The sequence below is a fragment of the Cyprinodon tularosa genome, unplaced genomic scaffold (assembly GCF_016077235.1).
Source record: "Cyprinodon tularosa strain WSP-4 unplaced genomic scaffold, ASM1607723v1 ctg91, whole genome shotgun sequence".
In the NCBI taxonomy this organism is placed as follows: domain Eukaryota; kingdom Metazoa; phylum Chordata; class Actinopteri; order Cyprinodontiformes; family Cyprinodontidae; genus Cyprinodon; species Cyprinodon tularosa.
In genome coordinates, this window is record NW_024039685.1 from 376,374 (window position 1) to 395,794 (window position 19,421).

The following is a 19,421-nucleotide window of genomic DNA, read 5'->3' on the forward strand; positions in this document are numbered from 1 at the left end:
TTGATTATATTTAGTAAGTGATTGTCAAATTATGTCATGTTGGTAAAGATTTGATTTGGATCTATTTTATGTTTTTATTACATTATTGTATAAGTTCTGCTGTCTACAGTACAAAAAGTCTGTGAAAAAATATTTTAACCATATCCTCAAAAAAAGATATTTAATAGAGATACTGAGCCACAGTGTCTTACAAAAATACAGTGTTCCTGTATTTTAAACCTTGTAGCATTTTTGACCACAAACCTTAATGTATTTTACTTGGATTTTATTCAAAGCCAACAAATTGTAGGTAACATTTGGCAAGTTGAAGGATAATAATGACAATAAACTCATAAGTATTCCTCTGTGTATTTTTCTTTCTTTCATATCTTCAGCTTAATATAAAAAAAAATGTTTTCTGTGTCATTTTAGGGTCCTCCAGGTCCACAGGGTGAAAAGGTGAGTACATTTATGTTTTAATTTGAAATGCTAATTATCCCATATCTTGTCATTGGTTTTAATGGACAGACCTAATGCCTTTTAAAACACTTAAAACAGTTTTCTAGCTGTGCTAATGCTCAAAAAGGCAAGAAGCCATTTGCCCATTAAGATGAGCTGCTAACATGACTCCAGCCTGAAGTTTATGTTAAATGGTGGAACTTGATTATTTGCATGCAATGCTGTGCAGCACTGCAATTCTCCCAATTTGTACAATGAGTAGGGGGAGCAGGAGTGTTTAAGAAGGAGCAATCTACAGTATGGACCCCAGTTAGGGAAAAAGTTTCCTGAGCAGTGCTAATCAAAGCAAAAACTTCAGTTTAGATGGAGAGAAATCACATTCGCTAAAATCTAAAAAATATAATATATATAAATGAGTACAGTGACTGTCTTGCCTGAGCTATAACAAAGATGTCCAAGGAAGTCCAGTATGTTTCGGGTCCAGAGACGATGTAATTTTGCATCTGCTCCATTTAGCATGAATTTAGGTCGACCTGACCTTAGGATTTTAGTGTTAACATTCCTCTCTTAGGGTCACAAATGCAGAGCACAGAGTGTTAAAAAACCACAGTCCCATGCAAGTTGAAACCCTCAAATGCCTCAATGCGCAATGCTCCATAAAACAACAATGAAGCGTGCAAAATAACCACACAGCGTTTTGACAGCTCTCAAGGTCTTGGGACAGAGAGCAGGTCTGTGGAATGACACAAACATTAATCAAATCTGCAAAATAATGTGGTACAAACTAGGGTTATGTTTACATTTAAGTTGAAAGCACTTCTTAGGACAAAAGTATAAAGGCTTAATGCGCTACTCTAAATAATTAAAGTAATTAAAAGTTCTTTAACACTTTTCCAGCTATAGATGTATATGTAGTTGATCATATTTATGACACGTTTCAGATTTTCTCTTGTAAAAAAGCATGTATGTATATTTTTGGAGCTATTGTCGCTTTCAAGCAATCGATTAGCATTTTATCCCTATGTACAGGCATGTTCAAGAACGTTGAGATGTAAATGATGCAATGAACGCATGTAAGCATCTTGCGCTCCAATCTATTGCTATCTTCCAGAGTGGGGCATAGCTAGATGCCTCTGCTCCACTAAGGTGCACTCAGGTGCCTGGGTTCTTACTAAGATCCTCCGCTGTTATAGCCTCGTGAGACCATCCTGATCTCGCAAGCTTTCAAGGTTTCACTCGCAGATCAGTCTGGAGACTCTCCGTTAAAGAAAATTGGGAGCCGTTCACCAAACGAACGTCCAATCAGTGTTGGCTTTGAGGCGGGTTGAGGTGTGACGCAACGAGAAGCGCGACAGTTCAGTCTAAAGAACATGGCGGCTTCAGCCGATGAAACTAGCGTTAGCGTGGCTATCGAGCAAGTTTTATCGGAATTACACAGTATTTCTTCACTGAAAGAAGAGCAAAACACTGCTCTGGAGGCTTTTCTCAGAGGAGAAGATGTTTTTGCTCTTCTCCCAACTGGTTTCGGTAAGAGTTTGATCTATCAATTGGCTCGCTCTGTTAGTACGTCAATGCTTCGTTGATCTGATTGGTTTATTTGGCCCATCTATCACCAACATAGGCCAATCAGCTAACCCGTATTTTCGCCCCTTCCCAAAATTACTTAAACGAAAGGTTTCCAGATGGATATGCGGAGCAAATCCATCTGGTGGAGTCAGGTTACCGCTGTTACTGTTTGAGCTCCAGAATGCTACCTCACCTTACCTCTGTTGTTAAGAAAATCCTCCCTGAAGTGGCATAGTATTGGTTTCTGATTAAAACAAGGCTCCAAAACTTGCTTTGTAAAATCCAGGTTAACCATGTTTAGTTCAGTTCAATCTCAATTCAGTTTATTTATATAGCACCAATTCACAACACAAGTCATCTCAAGGCACTTTACAGTTCAACCAGATCATTCAGTCAAATTGATTCAGTTTTCTATCTAAGGAAAACCAGTTGATTGCATTGACTCACTGACTCCAATGCAATCCCTCACACTAATCATGCTGGTAGTGACAGTGGAGAGGAAAAACTCCCTTTTAACAGGAAGAAACCTCCAGCAGAACCAGGCTCAGTGTGAGCGGCCATCTGCCAAGGCCGACTGGGGTTTCAAGGAGACAAAAGTAGAGATACAAAAAGCAGTTATAAAAGGCGGCCACATCCAGGAAACACACAGCCATGCAGATGAGCTCCGAGCCAGCTCCCATGAATTAAAAACAGTAAGCAGGAGATACAGGCAACTTTTATTCTATGACCCAGTGGACTAAAGGAGTTGTGCTTATTACACAACACACAGATTGCTGCTGATATGTTAAGCAAAAAACAGCACCGGTAACCGGCAACTTTCATGTTGGAATTGCACGCAGTATGCGTGCACCTTTAGACAACATTGGAAAATAAACTTGAAGACCAATGAATGCACTAGACTCGTCAGGGATAAAGTTGAGAAAAGTCTTCACTTCTGTCACTGCTTCTTCTAAAGCAGTTTGTAGAAAGATGCTCCCAGTTTCTTACTGACCAGCATCATAAATCAACACAATGTTTTTCTTCTTTTGTATTTTCTGAGCAAAATGGTCTGACTCTCACTATCAGATTTTCACAACTGTTGAACATTTGTTTTGAAAGCCATGAACTGTGGGGTCCCGTTGAATAAACTGGTGTCTACTCCTCTCATATAAACTACTTCATCTGCAGTTTAATGAAATTCAAAACAATTGTGTGCTCCCTTTCCCACCCAGGAGGAACAAAGGGTTTGTCTCCTTGGTCATTCGCAACTGTTTTCCCATTTAATTTGGTTTTGGCAAAATAGCTCAATGAAAAATTACAAAAATTCCAAGAACTGTTATTATTTGAAATTGCACAGGCATTGCAGGGAGGTTTGTTTTGAGTAAAATCCCCATACGTGCGTGATAACTCGCTCGTCTTATTACATTTCTGCAGATCGAATCTAATTAAACAAGACAGTTTGAAGATGCTCATTTATCTGATTGTACACCCATTAGGTTTGTCATTTATTTTAAGCATCTATGTGCTTTTGTTTGGGGTTAACTCTAATGTGATAAAGCCACAGTCTTTGGCATGCTGACATGAATCCAAATTTTCTAACCTTCGGAGCCGGCCTCAGTCCAAAGACATTCACCCCCGGTAAAGGCAGACAGCCAGAAGATCTCTGGGGCAAATAAATCTGGCATTAATGCGGTTTCCACCCGCCCCCTCACCAAAACCTCACACCACTGCTCTCCTTCTTCTCTCCTTCTCGCATACCCCATTCATGTCATTCCATGTTATCATAAGTGATTTTACTCCCAACCGCAATGAATAGTTGAGGGTTCCTGTATTATTTCACTTTATCGATATGTTCTGAATTATGCCTGAGTGATTTTGGTGTGAGTCTCAGCTTAATGCTGCATTACTGTGTTTATCCATGTGTTTCTGTATATTTCCCCCTCAGATCTGAGACAAGGTTTTTTTCTGCTTTTTTTGCAGGGAGATCAAGGTGATCAGGGACCACGGGTATGCATTTTCTCTTCTTTGTGATTAGCAGATGAATGTGACTGTGTGTTAACCCCCCCCCCCCTGCAGAATTGTGGGCAAAAGGTTTGAAATACATGAAATTCCTGGAATAGAGCTTCCAATTTGGCCAAATACAACAAGTATCCCAGTGCTGCTTATTTCCACATCGGTAGGCGGACTTTATAGAAGCTATGGGAGGCTTGCACTGGAGTCCTTTTACAAGGAAAAAAAATGCAGATTTTTACCTCTTGTTGTTGGATTTCATTTTCAGTTTGTCCCTATCAGCAGAAGAGCTCTGCTAAATCGCACTAATAATCAAATACCAACTCTGTCCTTCTCAACGTGATGTGGCATAGTCACAACTTTAATCATTTCCAGCTCTCTAAGTCTGACATTTCTATAAATGCGCACCTTCTAAATGATGCTAATGTAGGTGCCTTTCCATGCTTGATGCGGTCCGAAACGAATTAGTCTATCTCCGCTGAACAGTCAGCACAGCTTTCTCTTCCCCCCCATTAATGAGTAAAAAATGAGCAGTCCTTTTGAGAAACAGGCTGCACAGGTTTGTTTAAAGTAGACTGCATTAAGAGGGGTCATATGTGCTCATGCATGCACACACTTTCACTTCCTCTGTCTCTGCTGTTGTTCATCAAGGGCAGATTGTATGGTAGTCGGAGTCACTTTGAACGCCTGTAATTGATTTATAATGGGCCAAAGAGCACACAGAGGTTGGCACAGAACGAAAAGAGAATTCAGGAACACGGTTCTTCTTGTCAAGAGAACTCCAGACGTCTCTCAGATAGATCTGATCCCAATTCAGAGCTGGCGCCCACCCAGACGTCAGGAGTTCACCAAAGAACTATGTCGGCTTCCCTCTGGGCTGCTTCAGCTGGTTTTCTATATGATTTGAGTCAGTACAAACAATCCCTTTTCTGAAATGTAACCACTGATCTTCTAGTGGCAAATCTAATGTCTCTCATAGGCTGATTTAGGAAGTTTTATAGCTAACTTTACAACAACTAAAAGTTTTCCAATTGCTGCACACAAAAAAAAAACAAAAAAAAACCCCAGAATTTAATTGTTATATTTTTGTTAAACTATATTAATTTTAGCTTCCCAGATATAATGTTCTATCATTTTTATGCTGGTCATTTTGTGCTCCTTAGATATTTTATACTTATGCAGTTTTGGATAATTCATGCCTGACTTTTTAGGGAAAAAATGAACTATCTTCCACCATTCACTTCTTACAGACTGTATCTTATGCAAAACATGAAAACAATGTATAGGAAAATCATTAAGCCATACAAAAAAGTGCTAGTACCCTTTATTTTTTACAAGTTAGCCCAGGCTCAGTCAAATTGGATAGAAGGTGTCTGTGGTGATATATTCTCAAATCTTGTAAAAGATTTTAATTTGTATTTAGGTTTTGACTGAATATGGCTTGATGGTGGACAATAAACCTCCGCCCCAACTTCAAGTTTTTTGCAGACACTTGTGGGTTTTTAGTTGGATTTCCATGTAACTACTTCCATCCTTATCCTTACCTGTCCCTGCTGAACAAACCATACTCATAGAATAATGCTTCCTAGGAAGTATAGGAGCAAAATGCAGGCATGAATTGCCAAAGGACAAATAGACCCATAGCCTAGGTCAATAATTTATTTCCTGATTACCAAAATGGGCAAATTTAGTAGAACCAGCAAGGTGCTATTTGTCTTTAAAATAAATAAACACTTTTAAGATAAGGTTTATTTTCCTTTCTATTACATCAATGTTCTGTATATGGGAACAGATTGACGCACAAGCCACATTCAAAGCATTACAAGGTTGAAAGCCGAATAGGTCACTCCTCAAAAATATAGCTGTTTCTAAGAGCACTATATTGACTTTGTTTATTAGATTAGTGAGTAAATGTAGTGGAGTAACATTTGAACGATTTTTCTTAATTAACGAAGGCATAGCTGGTTCAGAGCTGACCGACCTTCGTTCTATCCGGGTGGAAATGAGCCTCATTTCATGGCTCATATTGAGTCATTGAGCTGATCAGACCCATATGAAAAAAGATAAAGTAAATGAGAATGTCAAGATTATGTCCTGTACTCAAAGCGTAGATTATACAGATGCAAGGTTATATCTAAATCATCAGCCCCTCAGGATGAAAGTAAAAGACAAATTCCTCCTTTAACAGCTAAAGACAATGTGAGAACCGTCCCAGAGTGTGGTTCCTCTGCCTTCTCCCTACATGCCACGGTCAACCGTGTGTCTGCCCAGGAAGGTCACAGGTCATATCCAAAAATGAGAGGTTAACTAAGCAATAATGAAATGACCAGTTTTGAAAAAATAGACGGCCACCTCTGAAGCTGTGCTTGCAGATGTAATTTGTATGAGCTGCTGGCTGCCTGCATCACGCAGTAAGGTGTGTGGTCCTTTTGTGAGGTTTAGCAGTAACCACAACTTTCAGGCAAAGGTTGGGGAAACCCTTTAAAGGTTTATCTTCAAAAGTTATTTTACGTCCAGTAATTATGACATTTCATGAAGCACTTTGAAATAGTTCAAAAGAATTACCTTACCTAGGTATAAAAATAAAAATAGTAAAAGTACAAAAAACTTTTGTTTTTTTTAATCCAGGTTATATGTATTGGTAATAGTGCTACTGTTATAACAAAATATAAAAAAAACAACACAATGATTTAAGGTTATTTGTAATAAAGGTAAATAAAATTTAAAAAGATTGAAGAGAGAACATAAGAATAAAAAGCTGAAAGTCATAGAAAGCTAATAAAAAAGTAAAATGTGTTTGTATTGAAAGAACATTCTGAATACTGGCCAATCAGTGCCAGTTAATACAAGCACATTTATTGCACAAGAATGATGTACTTTAATGCATAACAACACAAATTTAAAATCATTTGCAGGGCTTTTATTAAAGCAAATACAATGCTTTGAGAGTAGAGTCTTTTTAGACAAGCCAAAGTAAAAAAAATATATAATTCCATCCACTGTTGTAAGATAACATATTTTGTAGCACATCATCCAAATAAACTGCACCAGCAGTGAAGTTGGAAGAGGTTTCATAATGTAGGACTGATTCTCAGTATATGACAATGGCAGGCTTCATAATATCCAGTAAAACTGCAATAGAGAGCTTAAGACATTCTTGTTAAGAATCTATGGACCAAAGCAGTTTGGATTTTTTCTTAAAAACATTAAACCGGTTTAAAAGAGATTAAAGCCGCCTACATTTGGTCCACTGCAATCCAGATCCGATTACATTGATAAGGCCTCTAGAACAATCAACATATAAAGGCAGTTTCTGTGGCGAAAAGGTGTCAGTAAGTAAGTAAGACAGGAATCTGGTTTCAGTATACAGACAGATTCTTAGAGCCATCACAAAAAGAATATAATTAATTAGGTGTGTAGACCCCTTTTTTCACCTGCATTTGACACAACTGTTTAAAACCTACCTTTTTTTTTTGTACCATATTTTCCAGACTATAAAGCACACCTCACTATAAGCTACGCTCACTAAATCTTTTGAAAAAACTCGAAACTTACTCATATAAGCCGTACCAGGCTATAAGCCGCTGATATCTACTGAACTGTCTCTCACCAAACCTGTTGGGGAGCTCTACATACACTGAAAAAAGTGACTTTTTGGTGCAGTAAACTCTAGTCTTGTGTGAGTAGGACTAGTAAAGTATTTGTCATAATTTCTACTTTTTTTAAGCTTCAGTAAGAACTAGAGTTTCTGAAGTTAAATTAAACCTTTTTTTAATGTAATACATGAATTTTGGGGAAAGAGTAAGTTTTACTTAGATTTCCTTATACTGTTGAAATATTTAATAGCAGTATGTACATAAACCTAAGAATACTACATAAACTTTAGCTCACAGCAGGACTGATTCTGCTCCCAGTCCAGGTGTTACAGGATCACACACAGAGCAAGAGGTAATCCCGACGACAGTCATTTTGGCAGGGTGCATCAGTACTGCAAATGCCTGCTCGCTGCTCATGGGACCGATATATGCTCTGAACTTAGCATACACTCACACTTTGCGCTACACTTTTGAAGTCTTCCAAACACTTTTCCTGGAGTTGGATGGATTTAAAAAGCTCCCCAAAAGTAAAAACCCTGAAGTTGAAGTTCCTTTCCTAAATGCGTTCATGACTTTGTCATCTTAGTGTAAGCAAATGTGGCATCAAATGCCAAGAATTAGCAGTGGGTTCAAGTTAATATTACTGGAAGGTTGCCTGTCATTAATGTTTTTTATTTTTTTGCCAAATAAGGTATGTTATTTGGCAAAAATAAGACATGCCTTCATTCAAATATCTAGTACTGAAAGACGGGGCTTTATCAGCTCTATTTCAGCTCTGCAGGACTTTAGCCCAGTCTGTTCATTGGTTTGGTAGCTTTAATGCGAAAAATAAATGTCAGAACAAACATTCGTTCTCGCCGTGCCTGCTGCTAGAATGTTCTTGTGCTAAATAAAAATGGGCCCCTTATTTTTTCATTTTCAACTTTGACTGCCCCCTCTGGTGGTTCCGAAAAATCAACTGAAAACCTTCTTATAAGCCAGATAGTACAAAGCGGGGAATTAAAGTAGCGGCTTATAGTCTGGAAAATAGTGTACTTGCTTTGTTAGGCATCTCTTAGGCATAAATCTGGGGAAACCTTTGTGTATTTATTCCAAATGTTGTCCTCTGTAATTTCCAGGAATCTAAAAAATTTTTACTTTTGACTCTTTAAACGATTTAGATACAGGGTTCTGAAGCCATCCTTTACACAACTACTCATAAAATTCTTAGTCTTGGGTCACAATGTTTTTTTTTTTTTTTTTGGCGAGTATGATTAGTTAAAAGACTCTGGACTAGTTTCATATCTTTTTTTTGTGTTTACTGTAGATCAAATCCCTGTACCGCAGGCACATATGCAGCAACAGAGCTCCCCACCTAATAACTAACATCCTTTTTGGGAGCAAAGCTAACAAAAGCAGTCTGTAAATGGTTAGGATTTTCTGTCAACCAGTGTGTTATTATCATTCTTAAACATGGACATCAGCATTGCAGCAGTATGAAGAGTGAGCACCAACATGGTTACTTTTTTCCCCCACTTTTCAAATACACAACGGTCAGCAAGGTTGTCAACATTTTCTTGACCTGCCCACAACTTTCCTCCATAATGTTCTGCTTGCATATGGCTCCAAATGATTGGAAAAGTACATGTATCATCTTGCATATACCATACACTGGAGTAAGTGCATTGTCTGTTCCCCCGACCATAATCCAGTTCTTGTTTTTCCCCTTCTTTGTCTTGAAAAATGTTTGAGGTCGTAAATAACTTGAGAAATACTTGTGTTTCGATTCCAGTCGTACACAGCAAGGCTATTGTATCCACTGCTCATTTCTGCTGCAGGCATGAATCAAAACAGCTTGCCTTGAAAGCCGTATTCCTAATGAGCCATGCTTTTTGAATTATCTTTGGAAAACCAGAGGGATGGCACAAAACCCATATTTGGATAAGCCAGATTTTTATCTTGAGCTTGACTGCAGATGAAGATTGATCTTTCACAGGGCATGTTTATGAGCGTCTGCCAATCTTTTAAGAAATACTTTCATCTTTTCAGTGGTGGTGAGTATTTGTGGTCTGCCCTAACCTGCAGCATAAGATCACCAAGAGAATATATATATATTCATTATGAAATTGGAATGGTGCACTCTGTGCAGTGCCACTAGAATTGGGATAAAAGTAGTTTGATCAAATCCAGATAAAATCAAATCAAAGTTTATTTATATTACACTTTATAACAACACCAGAAAGACCAAAGTGCTTCACAGAAAGAAAAAGTTTTACAACGTATATTTTTGAAATCAACCATAGTTTGGGATGATTGGCAGTTATGTTTCCATAATACATTAACATGCAAAAATGTTAGGTTTGTCCATAATAATGAATAATTAAATCTGGACAAAATTCAGGAATATGTTAATACATAGCTCTACAGACAGACAGGTTTATAGAGAAATAGATAAATAAATTAAATAACAAAGACAAAATTTAGAATTTTGCCATCTGGTACCAATAGCAAAAATACATTTCCAAATGTCTTCCATTGGGTTAAATTAACATGGAATCGAGTCCCTATTGCTCCATATAAACTAGAGCCCAATTTACACTAGCCTTTTTAAACCGTGCTGAGAATGATCCAAGCACGATAACCGAGATAACTGCTGAGTGTAAATGGACCATGCCAGACATAACCGAACTGGGCTAAATCTATTACTAGTTCAACAGTAGGGCTGGGCATGGTTCAGTTGTGGCTCGGTTCTCTAATAACAAAGAGTGCATGAGCAGACCGTGTCATCTCCTATTTGAAGTCAGCTGAATCATTTTACGGATTTTCCAGCATGTCCGGCATTGTAATTCACAAATCTCTCCACCTTTTCACAATATGAACTTCTTCTAAGACTTCTAACAACAAATTGCATCAAAAGAACGTGGTGCGACCGGGGATGATGCCGAGACAGAGACCTAGAAAAATCAACTGAACCGCTCTCTTATTTTTGTTTTGATTTATGGTTACTTGAATAACAATAAGTCTAAATTTAACAAGAAGGAGCAGCAACAATCTAGCCGAGCATTAAAGCAGGAGTCTGATAAAAAAGCGTCTATATTTATGCTATATGAAGACAAGTGTGTGGACGGGCACTTACTGCAGATTTCTCCCTATTGCCTATCAATGTAAAAGCTCACAGGTCCTAAAGACTTTCCTAATTGCCTTTTCACATTAATGTACAAGTTTTTCCTAAACCCCACATTCCACTGATTGTCATCGATAATTCTAGGAATACAAGCCAGATTGTTGTCTTCTTCGTGCTTCAGCTGTTTCTGTTCACCCAGTGTTGAATGTCATGTGTGTGTTGTGCCATGTTCTGCTGTTTGTCCCTTTAGGGATTGCCTGGTCTGCCTACGCTGGCTGCTTTGCACAGCAATCAGATCCTGACTGTCAAGGTTTGTCTGTGGGTGTGCTGCCGAGCTGCTTGGTCTGACCTCTTATGAAGCACACACTGGCCATTTCCTTAAAGTTTGATTGAGTATTCACCAGAAACTCCCATCAATTGTTTTCCTTCATGACCGACTTTTGCTACCAGGCTCTCAATACATTTCTGTTCTGTTTTACATAGCAGGTCTTCCACTGAGAGCAAAGGTGGCCTTTTACAGCCTAGTAATATGTAGTTAATTGGAACAAGACTGTATCCTGAAACCAAAACATGGTTTGGCTCATGTCTATTGACATTGAAATGAATGGAAGGAACTCTGAAGGGAATACTCAGTTATGACCAAAAGTGGCTAAATGTTTTTTATAGCCCATGCCCTTGGTTCACCACACAACCTTCAAACCACCAATTTGGCCTCCATAAATGTTTCGCTGATGGCAATGCCAATGGGCACAAGTGTAATAATACATACATTGACAGACATTAGGTATGAAATGAACCTCAACCCAGAAGGTTGACCCATGCTGGTTTCAGTGTGTGCAGCTAACAGGGTTTGACTTGGCAGCAGGCACAATGATGATGGTGGTGCTTTTACAGAAAAGGAGTGATTCGCATGTTTCCAAGGGGGGGGCTGTGAACCCACTTCACACCCCAAAACTGGTAATTATAGACTAGCTCCAAAATCTAAGCCCAGACTTCCGAAACAAGTCAACTTAGTGTTGGAAAAGTGTGGATTTCCCTCCTTCTGTAAAGGCACTGTTTTGGGGGGTTTCGTGAACATGGGTCTCTCTAACAAAATCTGTTTCTCTTTGCATTTGGCTTCCCCTTCTCCTTCTCCTCCTGCTGCTTCTTCTTCTGGGACCTTCTCCTTCTTCAACCTTCTCTCACCTCTGAACTCCGACTTCTTGACCTCACACACCTGTTCAGATGGTCTTCCCAAAGATCAATCATGGCTTTCTTTCCGCTGACCAGCAGCTCATAAAGCGTCGGCTCATTAAGGTAGTGGGTGTGTCCTCTATTTCATCTCTTTGTCCACGGTTCCAAGTGTTACCAAATCATTTCCCTCTGTCCAAAGCATGCAAGCCTATAGGTGCTGTCATACGCAGCCTTAAGCTCTCTTATGTTAATGCAAAATGAAAGAAGAAAATGGTCTTATAGATGCTTGGTAAAGAGGAAATGAATCAGTCTTGGCATTGGTAAAATTCATTATGTTCTGCAAGTTAAATTGCTGGATATTTTTTCAGAGTTTCTCGTAATCCGGTACCATAATGGACCACACATTTTTAGTGTTTCTCCCCTGATTATTTAAACCCTTTACTGACAAATCTGACCTTTATCAGACCGTGCTAAATGCATAGTTCTCTTAGGATTGCATGCATCTTAAAGAAATAATACTTTAATTATGACTCATTCCATTAGAGCTCTTTTTCATTGTTTTATACTAGCTCCAAAATGCAATCTTTCCTTCTAGTTATGAATGGGGGTAGGCCATAGCCACCCACAAGATCATTACACAACTTCCTTTACCATTATTTAACTTTAGCTGCTTCTGTCTTCGTAGAATCCAACAATATCACATAGAACTGATGAGGAAATGTGTTATTTTTGTCATACAGGGAGATCAAGGCCAGGCAGGACCACCCGGCCCTCCTGGCCCACCTGGCCCTCCTGGACCTAGAGGTCCTCCAGGAGACACTGGAAAGGATGGACCCAGAGGTTTGCCAGGTCTACCAGTGAGTATCAGTTTTTGATAAGTGGAGAAGTTGCATAAATCTTAACAAAGCAAAAGTTTAGGCTGCATTTCTGACTTCCATTTACTCTAAACCTCTCAATTTCATTGAATGCTATTGCACCCTTTATGCCTATGTTTAAGCTCTGTAAATACTTTTTAATTTAAAGGTAGGGAAGAAATAATGGTTCTGTCCAGCCTCACTAAAAGCCCTCTAGTCTTAAAAAGTTCACATGGCCTTTGAAACAGACAACAGCATCACATAGACCGCACATTCATTAATGGTGGAGAGAGGTGCTCTTTCACTTTTTCTTCTTTTTTATCCAGAACCATGTGTTTGAATGTATATTAGTGCAGTCTTCCTCTCATCTAATCAAATGACTTGGTTTAAGTTCAGCCAGAGATGAGCAAATAAATGTATCCATGTTTTCATGGGAAGACTCTTTCCTGGAAGGCATCTGAAACAAGTATTAGTAACAGTATTAAGATACCTAAAGAGGGTATTTGACTTTTTTCTTAGCTATTCTTTATTGCAGATCTACAACAGTTTTTCTATAAGATAAGATGAACTTAATTGTTCACCTAGCTTAGTTGATCAGAGTTCCAGATTGAACATGTTTTAAATATTGGTCTGAGTAAATATAAGCAGGTCGAGAAAAGCAGCTATCATTTTGTGGCCATTCTCTGACTTATGAAAATCAACACACATCATACTTGAATTAAAGGTTTTGTTGTCTTTCCCATTTAGAAAAAATATAATTTTTATTTTATAGCATATATTAAGTTGTACAATTAGTGTAATTGCAATGTTTTGTTTGTTTTTTTAAACAAATATTTTATAGCATTTTGGATTTTTCTTGGCTAGATAAATGTACTAAAATTATAGATTTCTTTTATTCAGTATAGGATTTTGCAATCGCAATTATAAGCTATAGCCTATTTGTATAAACCTTCTTAAGAAGCATTTCTGGTAAGCATTTTCTTTTTGAAACAAACTCCAAACTAGCTCATTATTTATGCTATTTTAAGATGAATGGTGGTACTAAGAAATGGAGACATCATTAATCTTAGACATGAACAGAGAAGTGTAAAGATATGGTTGGAGCAGTACTAAAGGAAAAAGCAAAGATCTATGAGAGGCTCATTGAATCACCAAAAGTTTGTGGACGAAATCCTGGTGACTTGCATTAGAAAAAATCAAATTTTTTTACTCCTTAGATTGAACCATGTAGTCACATTTGATTCAACTTTAACTATCACTCAAATGGAAACTGCCAGTGGAAGCCTATTTAATAAGGACTGAAAGGACTCCTTGGCCTTATACCCAAATATTTATAGACAAAAATAAATCCCCCAGGGGGAATAGCTGTATTGTTATACATTCTATATTTAAGTTGGCTGAAATGTTCTTGTTTTCAATATAATATATTTCATTTCTTGATGCCTGCCACTGGCTTTTTGCTGGTTTATGTGCACTTGGAGAGAAAGAAGAAACAGAAAAAAGGGTCGGTTATTTTCAGCCATAAAACCTGCATGTTCCAGCTGATCTTTATTGTGTTGGCAGGGATCTCAGCAGGAGCTCAAATATATTAAGAATTGTTTATGTGGTTATTTCCAACTTTTTATGGTGATTGTTTTCAGTTCTTCCTGTAGAAGTTGCTAAACTTGTAAAACTTTTTCCAAGAAGTTACACTTCTCTTTCCAAGTATTTTTTCTTTCTTTTTATTTGCACTGTTTAGAAAAACTTTGAGGAAAGATGAGTGCTTTAAATGCAATATTAAAATTTTAAGTATTTCTTATTTTTCTACCAAAATCTAAAGAAAGTTTAAAATTAAAAATAGAAAAGAGAACAAGTTTTCAGGCAAAGACAGGAGGAAAACATTTGATCCAGTAAAATACAGCCGCTCCACCCTGTTACTTAAACTAATAAGCAATTGTAATTTATTACATAGAATCAAACTTAAATCATGTTTATGTTTCTGCTATTTCATTGATGTTTTTCTTTTTTTTTCTTTTTTAGGGTGATCCAGGCCATCCGGGAGAAACAGGACTCATGGTGAGAACTTGTGCTAGCTTGTGTTAAACATTTTGTTAATCGACTGGTACAGCAGCTTATCTTGACATAGTAACATGAGGGAGGTCCTAATCGGTAATTCTTGTCATGAAACTGCTGAATATCTTCGGACAGCTGTCTTCCATAAAAATTTTGATTCAAATCTCAGTATTACATGGGTACTTTCCTTAAAGGGTGGGGTTGTCAAACTCAGTCCTCCATGTCGTGTAGGTTGTACAGAGTTTCTTTATTTTAACGCAACTGATTCAAATGCTTGCAATTCAGCAAAATCGATTAATTATCCATTAAAGGAAATCAGGTGTGCTGAAGCTGGAAATTATCTAGGGCCGGGCATACACTGTATGATATTTTGAATGGTTGTATGCAGCTACAGCTAAAACTGTACGATGAAGGGCATGTTTCGGTAGAGCAGTCGTTAGCATGCACGACCCATGTTCGAATCCAGCCTGTGGTCCTTTGCCGCATGTCTCTCCCTCTGTCTTATACCCCCTTTCTTGTCTTTCCAAGATCGAGCCACTAGAGCTGCAAAAAAAAACAAAAAAAAAAACAAAGAAATATATACATTCACAGGGTTTACAAGATCTCGGCTCACGATGTATGCTCTTACACTGTATGGCCCAACGCTCTAAAGCCACACGTTGGACTCAGCACTGAGAGATGCCGCTGGTTGGACTTGTCAATCTGAAAGAATACTTCAGTTTTTGCAGATGGGCAGTGCATGTGGTTAAGGTAAATCGGCTCGTTGGCGCTCTTAGCACTGCTTCAACACCAGAATATGCTCATGAACGCCTTGCGTCGCCCAACTGAATTTCAAACATGTTTGATGGAGGTTGTCGAAAGAGACTGATTGCCCCTCGTTAGCTCCTGTATACTACACAACAAAAGACGCACAATGAGAATGAAACTCAGCCTGTTCCAAAAGATTTTCGCATGACCTGTGAATTGGTTAGAAAAAGGCGAAAAATCGTACAGCGTATGCACGGCTTAAGACTTGCAGGACAACGGCTGTCGAGGAGTGGCTTTGGAAACCCCTGCACCCAGGAAAATATGTATCTTCTGTAGGTATACACTGCAGTTCGTATACAGCCCTTTGGTTTTGCAACCAAACCTGTGATTTTAAAGATGTTCTTAATATTTTCCAAAAAATGTAAGTGAAAAATGCTGAAACCCTAGTTAAAAAAAAAAAAAATTGCTTAAAGAAGCAATATTATAACGGAATTTTATGTTAAGTAATTGCAAATAAAATATTCACACTTTTACGCGGTAATGGTGAGATATTTAAAGTTTATTTTCTTTTATTTTTGTAACAGGCTGCTACTCTGTTTTTGTATCCCTGTTTTTATAACTTGGGTCTGTATAAGAGAATAAAAGTCCTGATCAGAACATCTCTACTTTATACAGAAAAGCTGAAAAAGAAAGTTTGGCACAAAAAAAAAAAAAAAAAAAAAGTGCTCTTTATGGTTTTTAAAAGTTTTCATACTTCCAGCGCATGGCTTCGATAAACGTTTCAATTAAAATTTTATCTGTAGGAAGACGTTTCTGTGGCCTTAGTTTCTGTTAAAGATACGTTTTATGGCAACTGGTAAAATTGTTTTCTCTCTCGAACCCGAACTTATAGCACAAGCTACTATCTGGCTGACAGCAGGTGGAAGCTGCTTGCTGTACTCAGCTAATAAAGCTGTTGATTAAAGTCTCCTCACAAAAGCTAAACTGAAAAGGTCAAAGCAAGCTCTGGAAAAAATTAAAGGAGAACAATTGTGGAAAATTACCTGCTGCTGTCGGATATTTACAAAGGCAGGAACGGGAAGTGATCGCTGAGAAAGTGCCTTTTTATCTCCCAGTACATTACCTCTGACCTTTTGTTAAACTCAACAATGACCCTTCAACGTTTTTCTTTTTTTTTTGTTCCCAAATGTTTTGCTGGCACCCATCTCTACCTGCCTTAATACAGTAGCTGCAAATGGTAGCAACATGTTTGTGAGTCATGAGGGTAAAAATTTAAACTGGAAGGTCCCAGGTGTTGTGTCATGAGTTTGAAGTGCTTTTACAGCTGTTTGTGAAAGCAGCAGCTGGAGTTCCTCTCCAAAATTTCCTCTTGCAGCGCATTGCGCAGAAATAATCACTTCTCACTGTGACTCTTTAAATAAAGCACAGCGTTTCATGAGTAAATACGCTGCATGACACTGATGTACTCTTAACAAGGGATAAAGTCTTCATCTGGAAGCAGGCTCCCTTGCTGTAAATCAGCAGGAGAGCGGCACAAACCAGCTGTTGTTGCAAAAATTAAAAAAAAAGATACGACACAGTACATTTACAATGTCAGAAGCTCCGTTTTTTTAGTCACACACTGATTGCTTGCTACTATGTTAAGCCTATTAGCCAGATAAGACTTTAGATTGATATAGGCATTCTTAAAGTTAATTGTTTCTGTCTGTTTTAAGTCTACAGAAAACACAAAAGAAAACTTGTCCCTCAAGAATAAACCACTGATCTATCATCATATCTAAGGAATTAAATGTTCTCAAGCATGTGAAGCTGAGGATCAAAAGGATCCTCTGGCATTCAGCTTTAGGCCTGTATTCTGGGGTCAGGACTCAAAAAACATTTGCCTTACTCTTACACTACTATGTAGTGTAAGAGTAAGGCATCTAATTTGACACAGCAAACTGTTTTAATGTCGATGCCATTGGTAAAGAGGCAAAAGTAGATTCCAGAGTTTTCCAGCAGCCTTTTAGGACATATGGTGCTGGTTAGGGGGATTAGACTCTTGTGGTGCAACAAAGAGAAGGAGGAGGAGGGGAGGTGGCAAGATGACAAAGAAAAGGAAACATTCAGGACTGAAAGGTGGAAATCGGTCAGTGCCACAAGCTACTTCTGGGTTAAATTAAAAAGGTGTTCAGCTCTCCCTGAAGGTGGCTTACAGTTTCGAATTCAGTTTTTTGTTCTTGTTTTTTTTTTGTTCCTGGGGTTCCTGATTTTACTTGAAAAGATTAAGTAAGCCTAAAATTTTATAATCCAAAAACTGGGTAAAGGACCTTATCTATTATTGTTGTGGTATTATTTCCAGTTTCATCCAGTATCATTCCAAAGTTTACCCACTTAACATTTATTGTTTTTCAAAATGCTTTCAAAGTTATTTTTTAGTTAGTGTCAATACAAAAAGACATGAAAACAAACAGATTTCAGGAAGAAACCAGTGCATCTGGCATGTAGTATATTCAGTAGTATATTAACTCTCATTAATCCTTTTAAAAGTCATACAAGTTTTCCTTGTTTTTCTTTATATACATTTGAACTATTCGCTTAGATATTTCAGACAACTGTAATAATCAAGTACTGTATAGTGAGGATTCATTTTCTATTTCACATACACTTTAGAGTCACTTTCATAAATACTCCTATTGCTCAATTGGTCCGAATTGATGGGATAGCATCACAATGATGCTGATATTTGTTTTAGCACATCCATAATGCCAATCTACCATTCCACCTCTTCTCAAAGGTGTCCAATTAAATGAAATATGGTGCCTCTTTACAACATCAGGGTACATTGAAAATATAGTAAAAAAGGCATTTGGAGGGGAGGAGACCTCTCCCTAAACCTGTGTTTGTCTGATTTTGGTAAGGTTGAGGGAACTGTAGTCTCTGTCCTTAGCTGACTGGCATGGCACTAGGTGTGGTCCCCTGCTTCATCTTCATGAAGGTTAAGTTGTACATTTAGACATTGGGATGCACAAAGCTTGATTGCTGTTAGTTTAGGGTGACCAGACGTCCCCGATTTCCGGGGACTGTCCCCGTTTTGGACCACCTGTCCCCGGCTAAAGCTGTCCCCGGAAATGTCCCCGATTTTACCGAGGCGAAAAATGTTGCGTGTAGACTGTTATTACGGTAGAGCTGTTGCGCGCAAAAATAGGTATTACGGTAGCTGGTTGCGCTGCTGATAACATAAAGATAAGGAACAGAGCGCACCACTAGAAGGGCGGTAAATTATCCTTTTGGATGTTAGCTGCCATTAAAACACAAAAAAGAAGAAGAGCGCATCACTTTTAAAACAGAAGAAGAAGAAGAAGTGGAAGTTCGTTTTTTACAACCTGTGGCAACTGATGGGGAGCTACGCTGAGTGATGGTAAGTGTGTTAATCAATTTATTTTATTCTGATCGGGCTGATCTTGTGATAAATGTTTGGTTTGTGTCCAGGTTAAAACAATAATAAAAAGTAAGACAAGACCACGAGTTGAGCATGAGTAAAAGACGCTGGGTTAAAATGTAGCAAAATGATTGAAAACTCCTTGTAAGGCGCTAATCTGGTACGCTGGTTCTCCAGGGATCAACAAGGGTTTGTATCATGGGCGTAGGTTTGCATAGGGACCATAGGGACATGTCCCTACCAAAGTTTTGAACCGTCCTAATTGTCCTGACCAATAATTGGATGTGAGCAACATGTTTATAATTTACAGCAGTGGCTCTTTTCCTCTCGCAGCTCCTCTGCCTGGTCTCTCCTGTCCCTTTCACCTAGCAGCGCATTGAACTGTGCTGCGCTGTTTAACTCCACTCTCATTGGCTGTTCTGCCTTAGGTCCCGCCTTCTCTCTTTCTGATTGGCTGTTTTCTAGTCCGCTGTGCTTGGAGC

The 19,421-nt window shown here is 38.3% G+C and overlaps 1 protein-coding gene across 15 annotated transcripts in view; it reads left to right on the forward strand.

Moving 5' to 3' along the window:
- The window catches only part of LOC119776112 (collagen alpha-1(XXV) chain), a 246,178-nt gene that overhangs the window by 157,292 nt on the left and 69,465 nt on the right, over positions 1 to 19,421 (forward strand). For 13 of the 15 annotated variants that reach the window (XM_038274368.1, XM_038274364.1, XM_038274360.1 and 10 more), the window contains exons 5-9: positions 412 to 438; positions 3,964 to 3,990; positions 11,917 to 11,988; positions 12,606 to 12,722; positions 14,739 to 14,774. In XM_038274368.1, coding sequence (XP_038130296.1) covers positions 412 to 438; positions 3,964 to 3,990; positions 11,917 to 11,988; positions 12,606 to 12,722; positions 14,739 to 14,774 — 279 coding nt within the window. Of the gene's footprint in view, positions 1 to 411; positions 439 to 3,963; positions 3,991 to 10,942; positions 11,003 to 11,916; positions 11,989 to 12,605; positions 12,723 to 14,738; positions 14,775 to 19,421 lie in introns of all 15 variants that reach the window. The other 2 variants (XM_038274362.1, XM_038274375.1) reach the window with 1 other exon arrangement.